This window comes from Leptonychotes weddellii, chromosome 10 (genome assembly GCF_054177405.1).
Source record: "Leptonychotes weddellii isolate Sample4059 chromosome 10, ASM5417740v2, whole genome shotgun sequence".
In the NCBI taxonomy this organism is placed as follows: Eukaryota; Metazoa; Chordata; class Mammalia; order Carnivora; family Phocidae; genus Leptonychotes; species Leptonychotes weddellii.
In genome coordinates this window covers 39836689-39854104 of record NC_138378.1, presented here as the reverse complement: position 1 = coordinate 39854104, position 17416 = coordinate 39836689, and the positions used below count along the sequence as shown (strand labels likewise).

Here is a 17416-nt window from a genome sequence, read left to right as displayed (position 1 = left end):
GATAGCAATTGTATATCTATGCAGAGTCTAATTTTTTTAGTATCCTATTTTCTCAATTCTAAGATCTGTTTTTCAAATGTTGAGTGTAGTGTGGCTTCCCCACCTCTACCCCTTTCCTGGAAAAGCTGTTAATAATTCAGTGGTGTCTGAGAATGAAGGAGATATGTGGAAATATCTATATAGCTATCCTTCTACCCTATGTGGTTCTATGTCGTACAGAAGAGAGATGGAAATTGATAACAAAAGTAGAAGGATATGAGGGCTTACATTTTGTCATTGTAGTTTTCCACATTTTCAGAAATTTCTTTACTTTTTCTATAATGATGAGGAAAAACATAACGCACCAGAAAAAGAATGCATGGAGCCTGGACTCTGTCAGGGGCATCCCAACACAGTGCAAGGACTGTCCCATGGAAGCCCCCCGCCCCTGTAGGTGCTCTGGCTCCCCCCATTTTAGAGGTAAGAGAGAAGGCAACTGAAGAAGGCCAAGGAACTCACTCCAGCTTGAATTGCAAAGAAATCAGAGGGCCAAGGTCGGCCAAATCAGCCTCCCGTTAACCATTAGGAATAGCAGAGGAAAACTCATGGATGTAATTCCTGGGACAGCTCCCTGCCTGACTCCCTCTGATGTCTGTGTTCCTGTGCCAGTTGGTACTTTTACTGAAGGAGGTGGCACATAAATCTCAAAGAACTGAGGGCCTAGCAGGGAGAGTGTTGCCACAGGGAACAACTCTAAGAAGAGGGGCCTCAGGGAGGCTCAGGGCTCTGCTGGGAGGAGGCCCCAGCCCCAGCAGCACAGGGAGCATGAGCCCTGGAAGGGCTTCCTGCCTTATGGATTCCACATGGCTCTGGGCACCGCTTTGCTGTGACCCTGCCCTTCAGGAACACTTGACAAGGTTGACTTGGGTGTTTCCTCTGATGTGGGAAGGGCGTGGTCAGACGAGGCTGGAAATGCTCCCCAGGGGGCATCAATGAAAACCAGCCAGCAGCCTCAGCAGTAAACGAGAGCAGTGCACTGCATAGGCACTTTTAGGATGGCTTTCTTCCTTTGCTTTGGAGATTTCCACCCAGCTGGTTGTGTCTGGTGGGGTAGTGTTGTGGGCAGCAAGGATGGCAGGGGAGTGTTCTAAGCCTGAGCTGTAATTACTTAGGTGTCCCATCCAGGATGTGGGCCAAGGGCACTAGAGTGTCGCCTTTGGCTCTGGCTCATGTGAGCTGCCCACCTTGCCTCCCAGGCAGCCCAGCCTGAGCCCCTACCCTCAGCCTCACCTGTTGCTCCTTCTCTTACCCCATCATTAACTGTCTCCTCCTCCTTATCCCACCACCATCTTCAGTCATAGAGTTCTGCTGCCCTAGGGCCATCTCTCACCCGGGCTGGCTCCCTCTGCCAATACCTGAGCCTCCAGGTGGTGCCCTTCAACTCCATGGCCCTAGTCTGGCCCCCACAGATCTGTCCTCCAGACTGCCACCAGAGGCATCTGTCCTCACAAGGCCTGACCAAGCCACCCACAGACTAGAATACTTAGCATGGCATTCAGGGACATACACGAACAGGTCCCTGGCTGTTCCCAAGATTGTTAGTCTTTCAGAGTAGGGACTATATCTGCCCTGTTCATCTTGTGCCCTATGCTTTGCTTTTCTTTTTTGGCTTAAACAGCATGGGAGTATATTGGTTCATATTGCTGGAAAATACATGGGTATGGAAGAGTGAGGTTGGTTGATCCAGGAGATTAACAGCATCAACACTGACCTAATTGTCTGACTCTTCTGCTCTGTAGTTCACAGAGATGGCTTCATCTTAGGGTGGGATGCCCACAGGGTTGGAAGATGTATGCCAGTAGGAGTCAGGGTCCTACATGTCCTTGTTTGGGTTCAGCAGGACTTTCTTCACAGCGTTCTAGTAAGGGCTACTGAGATGCATTAGCTGAGGTTTCTCCCTCATCCCTGTGCCAGTGACTGAGGCTGGGAATAAAATCTTCTCATTTATTGCAGCCAGTTAGGGCACATTGCTGGAGCTGGGAGAGGGGACTTGCACCTGGAAAAAGATCTACTATTAGTTAAAGAGAGAGGGGGTAATTGACACTGGCCAAGCAACTACACACTTAGAGAGCATCCGGGAGCAAGAGACCCTCTCTAGTGGGAAGAAGGTGGCATGTGAGTGCAGAAAGGAATAGTGAGAAGGAGCTAGGCAGTGTCTGGGAAAGGGGCACTCCAGGCAGAAGGAGCACCAAGGACCAAGGCTCTGAGGCGCCCATGAACTGGCATATGTTTGAAGAGCAAGATGTTGGTACGTGGGGCGGAGTGTGGTGTCGGGGCAGCGGGGGAGCTGGGGCCTTAGTACTTGTCAGTTTAGCTGAGCCTGGACAGCATTTCCCAGAATTCTTTTCATCGTATGTTTTTTTTGGGGGAGTAGGGTTGATTACTTTTTTTTATTATTATTTGAGTATAGCTGACACACAATGTGGTGTTAGTTTCAGGTGTACAACACAAAGTGATTCAACAACCTATCCCTTCTGCCGTGCCAACCACAAGTGCAGCTACCATGTGTCACCATCAGTGCTGGCACATTGTCCTTATTCCATGAATATGTGCTGAGTGAGTGAGTGAGTGAGTGATTTATCCCCCCCCCCCCCAGCATTCATGTGGGACTAATACCACCCCACTTGCAGCCATCCAGCCCAGCCTGGCCTGCCGCGGGGCCCTGGTGCACGGAGACACTCTCCCTCTGCATTCTTCCAGGCTAAGCTCAGCTCTCCTTCCCCCCCACAACACGTCCTCTCTGCTATCTGCCCCCTCTCTCACACCTTACCCCTCTGCCCAGAGGCTTGTTGTCTGGTCTACCAGACCTCTCATTTCCTTGTCATCCTCTTGTGTGCTTCCACATTCCAGATGTAAGAGCCATGCCGGCCTTCTGTTTCCACCCCATGACTTGACCACTGTGATGCAGCAGAAACACACTCAATGTTCTTCACTCCCTCAGTTCCATCTTCACCTCATATTCACCATGGCTACTCCTCGGGGGGCTGTGCAAGGCATTAAGAATATAATGGTGGGGGCGCCTGGGTGGCTCAGTTGTTGGGCATCTGCCTTCAGCTCGGGTCATGGTCCCAGGGTCCTGGGATCGAGCCCCGCATTGGGCTCCCTGCTCAGCGGGAAGCCTGCTTCTCCCTCTCCCACTCCCCCTGCTTGTGTTCCCTCTCTCGCTGTGTCTCTCTCTGTCAAATAAATAAATAAATCTTTAGAAAAAAAAAAAAAGAATATAATGGTGAACAAGATGTGGAAAAATTAAACACATGAAAGAATAGGCAGACAAATACAGAGGATCAGCTTGATAGCCCTTAATGCCATAAGGGAACTATAAGAGGGAAATAGGATGAAGCTGAAGAGCTGGAGCAGGTGGGCTGCCACTCCTTCAAATGGGCATGGTGGCCTCAGGGAGGAGACATTTAGTGCCATGATCTGAAAGATGTGGCAGTGCCAGCAACATGCAGACCTGGAGTATGAGTGTCCCAGGCAAAGCAGGGAGCAAGTGCAAAGGCCCTGGGGCAGAAGCAAGCCAGTATTTGAGGGATTGAAAGAAGCCTATGAGCATCAGGTCATCTGAGGCTTAGAGGCCAGGCTCTGAAGAGCTTGAGCACAGATGCTCTTGCCCTGGGTGTACTTTGTGCCTATCAGGAAGGGGCAGTCAGGAAGTGTTTATCCTAGAATTCAAATGAATCCCCTTTGCCTTAATTTCTTTGTCCTGTGCATTTACACTGAGATGCTAAATGTTGACTTTTCTGTGTCTATGTGGTCCTAAGGTCAATTGGGATCTGCTTGATGGGACTTGGAGCTCCTGGAGTGGAAAAAACTAAACTACATATCCAGAGGTTTCCCTGGACAGGGGCCCAAAATCAGTGACAAACCCTTCTTCTGTAAATAATGAGGTGTGGATAGCAGAGTAGTCCCAGGTTCTGGCCAGGGAGAGAGGTACAGGGTACCTTCATCTGTTTCATCCACCCCAGCCAGTGGACCTTGTAGGCACCATCCCTCCCCATTGATATGCCATCTCACAAGAAATGGGAGCATCCAGAGGACCTTGGACACACACCAGACTCCAAAAACATACTCAAAGTAATTGGATACACCAGAACATATGACTAATGTTCTTGCAGTAGCCAAAGTTTCACATTTCTTAGTACATTACACATGCAGGTTCAGTTTAATTTTAGAAGATAGAAAGTCACTTGCTCAGTCCCTGTTTCTCCAGGTGTAAAGTGAAGACCACGTCTACCTTGCAGAGCTGCTAATGAAGATTTATCAATGTGAAAATGAGGAAATTCTTGTAAAATGTCCAGCACATAGGGAATACTCAGTAATGGACTACATTTTAATTTCCTCTCATTGTCAAAACTATGATTTGTGTGATCTGCATGAGGCATCTGAAATTATGGTTTTAATTTTTCTATGACTGAACAACAGCTACTTGTTTCTGCAGAACATTACATAAATTAATACAGCTAGTCTGGACAAGAGGCAGTTACAGGATGGCGATCATATACAAACTATCTGGTACCAGGACACATTTTTCAAAAACTGAATGCCAAACAAGAAAATGTATCCCTAAATATCGCTGGAAAGAAATGCCTGTTCTTTTCTTCCTCAGGACAAATGTACATGTTAAGTTCAGTCCTTTCATTTGGGGTTTTGTTTCTTTTTATAGTTTTCTAACAAAATCGTGGCTCAGGTGGCCTGTGATGTTCTTCAGTTGCTGGTTTCCTACTGGGAAAAGCTTCAGATGTTTGAAACCTCTCTGCCTCGGAAAATTGCAGAAGTAAGTCTTTTCCTGTAATGCTAAAACATAAGCATTTCCCTCTTACTCTATGCGGTATTTAATGAATTACAGATACTCACATAATTGTTAGAGAACTGTCTATTACATTGCCATACGAGTCATTCGTTTTAAGAGTAAATAGCACTGGCCCTTCTCAGCTGTGATTTCAGGCACTACGTAAAGAAGCCACCAGTGTTCAGGGCAGAGTCTCACACTTGGGGAGTTTGAAAGGCAGACACGACCACAACAAAGAGACCTTTTGTAGATTGAGCTTCATTCATCGAGAGTAATTTGGATGGTGCCAACAAGGAGTAGGCAGCTGGTTATGATGCCCTCCATGCAGGGGCAGGGAGTGGGGGGGACTGTTGTATGAAACAGGAGTCTTTCCCAGACTGAAGCCCCGGACCACGCTTTCTGCCATAGCGTGATTACCCAGCTGTAATGTGATTACTACTGTAATACCCTTGGGGAGAGAGGGGTGGTGAGGGTAGTTGGTGGGAGAGAAGGACAGAAGGAACAGGAAGAATCATCCCAGTGATGATATCCTGGAGGTCAGTTCCATCTGAGGGTGCTTGCCTGTACAGAAGCGGGTACCCTCCCCTCTGTAGGTGCCTGCATATAAGGCACATCCATCCCTGCCAGTTTTGAAAGCTACACTTTTTGAAACATGCCCTGTTCTTTACACATCCAGTGGTAACTCTTCAAGGAAATTTGATTTATCTCTGTGTGGTATTACAGGGAGAGAGGAAGTGATACTGATTTATTTTCTCTCAGCCCTAGACGGATTTCACCAGTGAGATCACTTAGTTCTCTAGGTGACCTAGAGTGGAACAGAGCTCTGGACACAGGAATATCAGATGCTGCAAGTTGTAAAGTTGTGTTTTAGGGCAACTGTGTACAGTTGACCCTTGAACAACACGGGTTTGAACTGCATAAGTCCATTTGTATGTGGATTTTTTGGATAAATACAGTAGAGGACTGTAAATGTATTTTCTCTTCCTTATGATTTTCTTAACATTTTCTTTTCTCTAGCTTACTTTATTGTAAGAATACAGCATAGTATACAACTAACATATAAAATATGTGTTGATCAACTGTTTATGTTATTGATGAGGCTTCCAGCCAGTAGTAGGCTATTAGTATTTAAATTTGAGGGAAGTCAGGGGGTCAACACCCCTAATCCCTGGGTTGTTCAAAGATCAGTTATAGTTTATCATCGAAAGAGGAATACCTTTGAGAATGCAAGGGGTGCTTTTACACCAGGACAACAGATGGAGACCTGAATGGTTTATAAGAAAATCAAATGGGAGCATTTTCATAGTTATTTTTGAAAATATTTTTTACTTTCATTGTGTGAAGTGTAGAGGATGATGATGGGAATTGTGTGACCACAGAGAGAAATGTTCCTTCCTCTGGGGCCCCCAGTTTCAGCACCAGTAGAGTGGAGTGGAGCCTGGGCAAGGCTCTATCACTTTCTCCTGATTTTCAGGACCGGAGAGAGCTCTAAAGTGGCTCTCTGCTTTTTGTCACCTTTCTCTAGCGAATTGGCACCAAGCTGGGTTTAGTGCAAGGCCATCTTGGGACTCTTATCATATGGTTTCCCAAACTATTGCTATGGTCTGTTTCATTGGGGATTTGTCTTTTATGCAGATCCTTGTGGCCACAATTGCTTTTCTTTTACCAAGTGCAGAGTACTCCTCAGTGGAAACAGATAAAAAGGTAGGTGGCACATCAGCTAAGTTTTTTCCAGAGTTTGTTTTTTTTTTTTTAATGTAAGACAAAATGATAAATAATTTTCTATGTAGGGATATCCTTTATAGTATTCTTCTGTATTGGTCCTAACAGTCTCCCCTGTGAAAACTTTCATTTATTCATTTATTTCTTTTGCATTTGTGTGTCCACTGAATAATTATTATTGTGCAGGGACAGTTCTGTTGTTTGCTATTACATGTAGTGAAGTTTGAAAGATTGCAGTTTATGTTACTGGGCCTGTCTCCTCTTCCAGTTTATCGTGTCCTTGCTACTCTGCCTCTTGGACTGGTGCATGGCATTGCCAGTGAGCACCCTTCTCCGCCCAGTGTCCACGGCGGCCCTGGAGGGGCAGCACTCATCCAGAGCCCCTTTGCTGGACTATATCTATAGGGTGAGTCTCCATTTGGGCCTCAGGGGCATAGAATATAGACTTCAGCATCAGAGAATTACCAAAATATGTTTTATACATTTACTTATTTGTGCTCTTTTGAAAAGCATATACTAAGGGGCTGAAGCATTTTAGAAGAAATGAATAATTTAAGTAGTGAAAACGGAGCAGATATTATGGTAGAGAAGCAATGGTTACCAAGTGAAAGAAGCCTGCATTTTCACATGACTTCCATCTTTAAACAACTACAATTTGACCAGAAACCACCCCCCCCAAAATTTTCATGTAACATGGTCTCTCTCTACTTAATTTTAAAAAGAACTGTTTATATTGTAGGAATATTTATAGCCATAGTTTGACAAAAATCTGCTTATCAAAGGAAGAAAAAGTATAAAGGTCTCAGTAGTCTCTTTGTTTAAAAGATCTTAAGAAATAAATTTTTTTAAGATTTTATTTATTTATTTGAGAGAAAGAGATAGAGATAGCAAGAGAGAGCACAAGCAGGGAGGCGAGGAAGAAGCAGACTCTCCACCGAGCAGGGAGCCCGACTCAGGTTTCCATCCCAGGACCCTGAGCTCATGACCTGAGCCGATGCTTAACCGACTGAGCCACCTAGGCACCCCAAGATCTTAAGAAATAAATTAAGGAAATATATAACATGAAAGTATTTAGTCTCATCATTTTTATCGTACTCAAAATACTTGAATTTCACCCCCTACTGATACGTAGGTATGGTGTTTGCTCTGGACTCTGTATTATCCTATATTTGCTTTACAGTCCCTCCTGTGAAAGCTTTATTTATGAATTTAGCACTTGTGTATCCATTGAATAATTACTACTAGTAGAGACAATTTTGTTTATTTTTTTAGTAACAAACCTTTACTAATAACATTTTTTTTTTAAAGATTTCATTTACTTGAGAGAGAGAGAGTGAGCAAGAGAACATAAGCAGGGGGAACAGTAGAGGCAGAGGGAGAAGCAGGCTCCCCACTGAGTAGGGAGCCCGATGCGGGGCTCGATCCCAGGACCCTAAGATCATGACCTGAGCCAAAGGCAGGCGCTTAACCAACTGAGCCACCCAGGGGCCCCTACTAATAACCTTTAAAAAAAAAAAATTCCAGGTCATTAACTTATTACTGTGTTGCCTTGTTTTAAAATGTATCGGATACAAGGGGAAAAGACACTTAACACGGTTGAAATTCTACTAAAAAGTATTGTGTATTTTTAAATGGTTTCTTTAGTGGTCAAAAATTTTAATAACTGTTAGGATTCATTAGATACTTCTGTCATCTTTGTGGCTTATAAAACCTATTTGAGGCCTGACTTGACCAAGTAAAGTAGCCACAGTCATTTAAATTTATCTCTTTTCTGATATTTCTTTTCTTAAAAGATTTCTCTTAAAATTGTTTTACCAATAAAAGAGTCACCTCCTAGTTAACATGATTCACAAATTTATTTAATAACATTATTGTATCTTTAAAAGAAACTTTTTATTAAGTATAATACGCATCCGGAAAAGTGCTTCAGTCATAAGTGAGAGCTTGATGAATTTTCACAAAGTGATCACACCTGTGAAAACAGATCCCAGCTGGAGAAACTGAATAGCCTTGGTATCCCAGAAGCCCCCATCATGCCTCCGTACTAGTCACTATCTCCATGCACACACCTAGGGTAACTGCTAGCCTGTCTAACAGTGTAGATTTTTTTTGTACTTTGTAGAGCTGGAATTATGCAGTATGTGCTTCTGTGCTTGGCGTCCTTCACTCAGCATTATTTCTGAAGGATTCATTCATACTCGTGAATAGTTGCAGATTTTTCACTTGTTGCTATTTGGTAATACACAGTGAGAGTATGCCATGATTTATATCTGTTGTACTGTTGATGGACATTTGGGTAGTAGAGTTTGGGACCATAAAAAGAGTATCTGTGAACATTCTGGTGGACCACAGCAGGACTTATGGCAAAATAAGCACTTTTTAACTTTCACTTTCCTTTTGTCTTGAGAATATATTTATTGGCATTGATGTAAAAGGAGCAAAATAAACTTGCAAATAGCAAGAAGATGTTTTAGAATGGAAGGGATTCTATGTCTTCAAGTATTACCTACCTCCTAAGTGTTGTGGTTTGGCAGATTGTCAGGAGACAGGAGGTTCGTCGCATCCACGGCACACATTCCCTTCTGTTTTTCACAGGTTCTGCACTGCTGTGTTTGTGGCTCAAGCACATACACCCAACAGAGTCACTACACACTGACCCTGGCCGACCTGTCCTCCCCGGATTACGATCCTTTCCTGCCACTGGCAAATGTGAAAAATTCGGAGCCAGTCCAGTATCATTCATCAGCAGATTTGGGCAACCTGCTCACAGTTGAAGAGGGTGAGATTCTTCAGAATATTAATTCTCATGGGCAAGAAAAGGAAAGATTGTAGCCTTTTGCCCATGCTTGCTATATTATTTTTAAAAATCTAGTTTCTGGTTTCTAGACTCTTCTGTGATAGTAAATTCTGCCTTCCTTGTTTCTTTTTTTCTCGTTTCTTCACTTCCTCTCTCTTTTCCTATCTTAGCTGAATTTTGTATTGAGGACCTATATTTTTCAGACCTGTGAGACCCACAGAAAAAGGCTCATTTCTATCCTAGAGGAACTTTACGTGTAACTGGAGAGACAGGATTAATGCAAGAGGACTCATTTGTGGACCAGTAGCACCATGGGGGCTTCCCTTGGGCAAGGACCTAAGCCAGACTTAGAAGGATGGGCAGACTTTGAAAGGATCTCGTGGAGGGTTGCAGACTAGGAGAACATTATAGAGAGGTGGGGATTTACATGCCACAGTTTGAGGATCACTCTGCTGATGGCAGAGGGTCCGTTTTAGAATATATGGGTATTGTCAGGATTAGGAACTGCTGCTGTATGTCTTCCTCAACCTCCCTTCTTCCTGAAAGGATAAGAGCCTATCTCTGGGCCTTGAAATGTGAGTCCAAAGGTAGGTATATCACCTGTACATATGAAATAATTGCATAGAACCAAACACACACACACATAGTGCATGTGAAATGAGTAAACTCTGAATATTGATGAATCATATCAAATGTACCATATCATATCAAGATACCAATCAAAATTTCCTGATTGTGATACTGTACTAAAGCTATGCTATGTAAGATATTACCAGGGGGATGAAGGATATTTGGGATCTGTCTGTATTATTTCTTACAAGTGCATGTGAATCTTCTATTGTCTCAAAAGTTAAAAAAAATGTGGGTGTGGAGTGTTGAATCATCCATGAAAATGTTAGACTTAGCAAGTTAAAACCTAGGCCCAAGGGTGGAACCTTGGGAGTAAAAACACGTTAAAGAAAAAGGAATGAGGGGGGCGCCTGGGTGGCTCAGATGGTTAAGTGTCTGCCTTTGGCCCAGGTCATGATCCCAGGGTCCTGGGATCAAGCCCCACATCGGGCTCCTGGCTCAGCGGGGAGCTTGCTTCTCCCTCTCCCTTTCTCCCTGCTCATGTTCTCTCTCTCTCTCTCTCTGTGTCTCTTTGTCTCAAATGAATAAATAAAATCTTAAAAAAAAAAAGAAGAAAAAGGAATGAGGGAATGTCACCAGGAAAGCAAAGTCAGGGAAATGGAAAAAGAACCCAGAAAGAGTCAGTTCTGAGAAGTCGAGGGAAGAAAGGGAAAAAGGAGCCAAGAAAAGTCAACAGTGCTAGGTGCTTCAAAAACATCACGGAGAGTGGGCCCAAACCGGAGCTGTTTTGTTTTGTTTCCCAGCTAAGCATTTGGTGGTGAGTTTTGCTGAGTATTTTGGTCATGGAGGTTAGTCTGTAGCCAGAAAGCCTGAGCAGGTGATTTGGGGATGACTGTTCAGACCCCCAAGACATTCTTCCCTCAGGTGAGGGCACAGAGTCCAGAGCTATGCTTGCAAGACTGCAGAGTCTGGAGTATGGTTTAGGCTGAGAGGAAGAGGACGGGTGAGGTGACGATGAAGAGGACGGGAGTGGGAGCACCAGTCATTGGCAAAGGCTCTGGTATCGTCCAGTCCAGAAAAGTTTTATAGAAAACCTCAGACCTTATACAAGCTTGTCCTAACATAGTTCTGTGGTACTAAAAATAATTGTACTTCAGAGGCAAAGGAGTTTTAAAATTCACTAACACTTTAAATAAAAAAGCAAAGCAGCTTAAAAATATATTGGCATGCACAGACACTCTTGCTGAGTGGGTACACCCTCTTAAGAATGAGTGGAAAATTAAAGATGATAGCTGAAGTATTCCAGGTTAAACAAAATGTGCTCGTATTTGAGAGTTTTTTTTCTCATTCAGTGTCATAATTCATCATTCATGACCAAACTATTTTTTCTCACATGTTTCTGGGAAGCAATATTGTATATTTATCTATTATTTTCAAGTGACTCTTTCATTCACTATTACGTACTATTTGATGTAAATACTACTTTGAAATAGTTACAAGCAAGAGACACATTCAGTTACCAACAGCTGAGGTGGCTGCTGGCCCAGCTCAAGGAAAAGCAAACTTCTCATCATTAACAACTAATTGCTTTAAAAAGAAAGAAGAGGGGAGCTTTACAAACTGAAAGTTAAAAGACAAACTAAAATCACTGCTTTTCTATTTTATCTCTAAATTTAGTAAAATAAGACAAATATTTGGATTATATTTTTTCATAGTTTGTGGAAGTTATGAGATTGTTTTCTCGTGAATGGAGTCTAGATTTTCTCTTTATTTTTCAGGGAACCACAGGCAGTTGATGCAGCTGAAGTCTGCAAGGAAAAAACAATTTTTACTTCACAAATATTCCCCTTCCCACTTTTCAATACCAAAGATATTTGGAGTTTTTATTGGGTGTGTCACAGTTTATGACTTGATTAGTGTGACTCTAGTTAATCTCCCACTGTAGAATTCAAACACGTTCCTTAAAATACAAATTTGTACGTATCTCAAATTGAAAGCACAACCTATATAAGTTAAAGCAGAGGAAAGTTGCTTTTCCAATTGTAATTGTCTGCGTTGGGCTTTACCAAGTTGGACCTTTGTCATTCGTTCCATAGCCTGCTCCATCGAGTCATCACCACGCGCTGTCTTACACCATAGACTCCTGAACCCCCAGCGGGCCATGCCTGTGTTGTTTGGGGTATTAACATTTCTGACAGAGCGCATATTCATATGGAATGATAAGCATGAATAAAAAGCATCTGTAACTTTTGAAAAAGTTAATATGGACACAAAAGCAAAAGCATTCATAACTGTGATTTCAAGGGAATTAGTTGAGGTGTTTAAATTTCTCAGCTGTATGGAAATCGTACACTCTTCTACAAGGGTCAGGAAGGACAGTTGAATGTCAGAGATGGATGTAGATGACCTTTGCTTATGAAAACTCAAGTTTCATGTGAGATTTTATTTTACATTACTGAATACAGTGATTTCTTGTTCACTGAATAGCAAAAATTAAGAAGAAATTCAAGAAAAGTCAGGATGATCCTGTTCATTAGTCATCACCGAGGTTCCTACACTCTAGGAGTTGATTGTTTCTTGCTAGGATTTATACATCATACAATTGATGTTTCATAGATAAGTTCACTGAATTTTTAATGTCTGAGAGGGAAGGTGTTTAGCATCAGAAAGCATAATGTAGAGTTATTTGTGTTTAATTAATATTTGAGTTTTCCGTTGTGAATTTAGAAACCAAGTATTTCCTAAACCTGTAAGCCCAAAGTATAAGTCTTACCTTATTTAAATATCTAGTGATATTTTTTTTTGAAATTAAAAATTCATTTTCACTTGTTCTTGGATTAACACACAGTTCTTTTCTAAATTTGGCAGATTACAATTTCCCTGACCACTCTGAAGCTTAAGTGGTTGTCTCCCTCCATGCTTACAGATTGTTTCTCTGCTTCTCCCTTACCCTGCCAGCATGTCACAGAGCCCACCTTCACCTGCTAGTGTCAGTCTTTCCACACATTTGAAGCCTTAAAAATTTTGTAAGTCAGTTGCTCTTAGGCATTTCATCATCAACTGCAAATTCAGTTAAAACCTTCTATTTCCATGAGTTAATTAATACACCAGATTCTCTTAAATATTTAAAATGCCCAAACAACAAAACATAAATTGTCACAACGATCTTTTTTTACTGTTATGTTAATCACCATACATTACATCATTAGTTTTAGATGTAGTGTTCCATGATTCATTGTTTGTGCATAACACCCAGTGCTCCATGCAGAACATGCCCTCTTTAATACCCATCACCAGGCTAACCCATCCTCCCACCTCTCTCCCCTCTAGAACCCTCAGTTTGTTTTTCAGAGTCCATCATCTCTCATGGTTCATCTCCCCCTCCGATTTCCCCCCCTTCATTCTTCCCCTCCTGCTATCTTCTTCTTTTTTTTTTCTTAACATATATTGCATTATTTGTTTCAGAGGTACAGATCTGTGATTCAACAGTCTTGCACAATTCACAGCACTCACCATAGTACATACCCTCCCTGTCGCAACGATCTTAAAGAAGATTGCTTCGAATCCATCTGTGATGTTGTAGGCTTGATTCATTTCCTCATCAGCATCTGCCTTTACCCCGGTGAGGGAAGTGGGGTAACCTCTGTGGCCTGGACCCGCAGCCCACCACCTTTCCCACCAGATCCTCTCCAGCTGCAGGTTCCACCTCCCAGAACACCCTGAACCATCAGCTCTTTCAGGACAGAGAACTTCTCCCATTTACTGCTGTATCTACAGATTTTTAAGTGTCCCTTTCAGAATGAGATCTTCATGGAAGTTGGTTCTTTTAGCAATCTGTTTAATTAATTAATTAATTAATTTATTTATTTTAATTAACATATAATGTATTATTTGTTTCAGGGGTACAGGTCTATGATTCATCAGTCTTACTACACCCAGTGCTCCCCACAACACATACCCTCCCCAATGTCCATCACCCAGCCACCCCATCTCCCCACCCCCCCAGCAACCCTCAGTTTGTTTCCTAAGATTAAGAGTCTCTTACGGTTTGTCTCCCTCTCTTGTTTCACTTTTTCCTCTCTTCGCCTATGATCCTCTGCCTTGTTTCTTAAATTCCACATATCAGATCATATGATAATTGTCTTTCTCTGGTTGACTTATTTCTAGCAATCTATTTAAATTGTACTTTTAATTCAAATAGAATTAGTGTCAAAAAAGAAAATAGATGAAAAAAAATGGCCAGACTAAACCAAATCCAATATTCCAAGTACAGATTTTAAGCTTCCTTCCCCACTGTCTGCTATGTTGCCTTACCCCGGCTCACAGAGCGGAAGAGGAGGAGTTTGGAGCTGATCCCTCTGACCGCCCGCATGGTGATGGCCCACCTGGTGAACCACCTGGGTCACTTCCCACTGCGTGGAGGCCCCGCCGTGCTGCACAGCCTGGTCAGCGAGAACCATGACAACGTGCACGCCGAGGCCCCCGAACTGTCCTCCGAGGTGTTCCGGAGCCCAAACCTGCAGCTGTTTGTGCTGAATGACAGCACCCTCATCTCCTACCTTCAAACGCCCTCAGAAGGGCCAGCAGGCACCTCGCGGGGGGGTACCCTGTCAGACGTCAGAGTCATTGTGCGGGATATCTCAGGGAAGTACTCTTGGGATGGGAAGGTTTTGTATGGACCATTGGAAGGCTGCTTAGCACCCAGTGGCAGAAATCCTGCATTTCTGATTTCGGGCTGGCAACCTCAAGCTTTGGGAGCTCAGAAAGATTTTTCTCAAAGTGAGGAGGGAGATGATGTCCTCGACAAATTACTTGAAAACATTGGCCATACAAGTCCTGAATGCCTTTTACCATCACAGCTAAATCTAAATGAGCCCTCCCCACCCCCACGGGGAATGAACCATGACCAGGAGAAGGAAATCATCGAGGTCATTTTGCGCCAGAATGCCCAAGAAGACGACTACATCCAGAGGTGTAACTCTGACTCGGCCATGAGAGTCACCAGCCAGGAGCAGCCCTCACCAGTAGAGCCACGAGGACCCTTTTATTTCTGCAGGTTGTTGCTCGATGACCTGGGGATGAATTCTTGGGACAGAAGGTAACAGTCCTCTCTAGACCTTCACCTATTTTATCATTATGTTTGTGTGTGCGTTCTTGTCCTCAATTTGGGGTTTGAGAAGCAGAGAATAGAAATGGAGATTTTTCTTTCTGCATTTGCAGCTTATTTTCTACTGCTAAATTAGAGCTACAAGTGAAACTAATTGTGCTGTACTGATGCATAGGTTGAATTTCAGGCATCTCGTGTATTTTCAAGGGTACCAGACATTTTGTGTATGCGTGCATGCGCGCGCGCATGTGTGTTTTAATTACTGCTCTGTCCATAATTGCTTGTGTTGGCACAAAAGATGCAAATGGACTACAAAGATGAATAAGCCACCATCTCACCTTAGGTCTGGTGAAGGAGGTAGACTTGGCACGACTCTGATGAAAGACAGCATGACTCAGGAGTCTGAGAGGAACAGTTAATCCAATACGAAGTGTGGGACAGTGATCTGTGGAAGGGGTGGGTTTGAGCTGGGCCCTGACAGTGGAATGGGGTTTCTAAGGGCAGAGGTAGGGAGAAGGGATTCACAGCAGAGCTGATAGTGAAAAGAGGCACAGGCACACACACGTCAGTGAAACACTCTTTCCCCTCAGAGCCATCCTGTGTCAATGGGTAGGGATGGGATTTCGTGGAATTTTGATACCTTTGAATGTCTTAGGGAGAATGGAGTTCATCTGTGGGCTCAGATCACAAATCTTTCATGAAGGAGGAAGGTTATGGATGGGTACGTGGATGGATGAGTAGGTAGGTTTGTTAATTGATTGATTGGAAATGGCAGAATTGGTCTGTGATTACACAACTTTTCTTCCATCTCTTTTTTTTAATAGAAAAAATTTCCATCTGTTGAAGAAAAATTCAAAACTGTTGAGAGAGCTAAAAAATCTGGACTCCCGTCAGTGGTATGTGAAAGTATATCAGACCACTTCCTTCCTACCTATCATTGTGTGTGCTTGGATGACAGAGCTGCAGGAATGAATACCCCTACAGAGACACCCAAAGGTCATTCTGTAACTAGAATCTGGTGACGTCTGCACATGCCATACCTTTGGTGTTTTTCCCCTTGAGGAATAAGCTTACATGCTTGCTACACTAAAAAGAGGTCATTGCTCCCATCTAATCTGTGCCTTTGGTTGAGGACCTTTTCATGTGGCAGCCAGTGGACACTCATTCTCATTTAATCTCTGTAGCCACCTCTTTCTCCAATGAGGAGCAGAGGCTTACAAGGCCCAGACAGTGCTCACATGTGCTCACATGTAACCATTTTGTTTGAACCAAGTGAGTCTGACTTCATAACTCTGTGCCAATGCACTGTCTGTAGTCTCTGCACTACAATGTGGGCAAGCTTAAAACCAGTGTGTTTCAATTAGTAACTCCCTGGTAGTGAGCCTTCCTCTCAGAGCTGGTCAAATCTCGGGTCCGCCCCTTATCTGTACAATCTTAGAAGCAATTCTCCAGATGAACTCAGGACCAGTTTTTGATTTGGGGAAATGTGTGCTTCCAAAAACATCTCAGGCAACAGTAAGTGTAGTGCTTGGTACATAACAGGTGCTTAAAAGTCTTGAATAAACTGCTTGTTTAATCTTAGTTTAAAAAAAAAAAAAACTCATTTTCTAAAAAATAGCTTTTTGTTCCTGTTTTATTCCCCAGAGGAATATCATTAGGTATCTCATTACAGATGAAAAACCTGAAGCCATTATTCCTCACATTGCCCTTCATCATATTCAGTTTCCCAATTGTTGTTATGCTTCTTTTTCTCTAGAGGAATAGAGACCAAATTCTTTGTGGAAACTCTGCGAGGGGTTTCTTGTGAAGGACTCAGGGGTTCACTTCTCTCTCCCCTTTGTCCTCCAGTATTAAACAAGCAGTCACTTGGGCTCCAAACTCAACTTTAAGCATATGCTGAATTACTCCATGCTTCCTAGTATTAAGTGAATACATTGGTATCTTGTAATTGTGGCCAATTTGCTGAGTGTTAATGCACTTTAGTTGCATGAGGTACAATTGAATGAGCTCTCTGGGGTGCTGTTGCAGTAAAACATGGCTTTGGAGAGCTGATCAGCAAATCCTCTGTCCCTTGATTAACCTTTGCTTAAAACCCCAACTCCTGGATTTAGTGTCTTCTTGATATCCAAAAAAAAGGTATCAACTTACTTTATTGTACAGGGTGTTTTCGAGGTTCTTTTTGAAAAAGAAAAAAAAGTGGCAATAACTTGGGGACTCTAGGTATGGGAGATCTAGACAGTCCCATGTATTGGTCAGTTAGTAGGTAAGAATATACCTTGTCCCTCAACTTTTAGTTAGTATGGCTCTATTTATTTCTGATACCCATTTATCTCCCTGCTGTCAAGGCATGGTTCCTGCTTAGCATGTTCTTAGGAAAAGTAGAGACTGTCTT

The 17416-nt window shown here is 43.0% G+C and overlaps 1 protein-coding gene across 9 annotated transcripts in view; it reads left to right on the top strand.

Annotated features, from left to right (window-relative positions):
• The window catches only part of RALGAPA2 (Ral GTPase activating protein catalytic subunit alpha 2), a 308387-nt gene that overhangs the window by 178544 nt on the left and 112427 nt on the right, over nt 1-17416 (top strand). For all 9 annotated transcript variants that reach the window (XM_081831950.1, XM_081831946.1, XM_081831942.1 and 6 more), the window contains 6 exons: nt 4703-4813; nt 6464-6532; nt 6819-6956; nt 9146-9329; nt 14244-15015; nt 15849-15920. In XM_081831950.1, the coding sequence (XP_081688076.1) occupies nt 4703-4813; nt 6464-6532; nt 6819-6956; nt 9146-9329; nt 14244-15015; nt 15849-15920 (1346 nt within the window). The remainder of the gene's footprint in view (nt 1-4702; nt 4814-6463; nt 6533-6818; nt 6957-9145; nt 9330-14243; nt 15016-15848; nt 15921-17416) is intronic.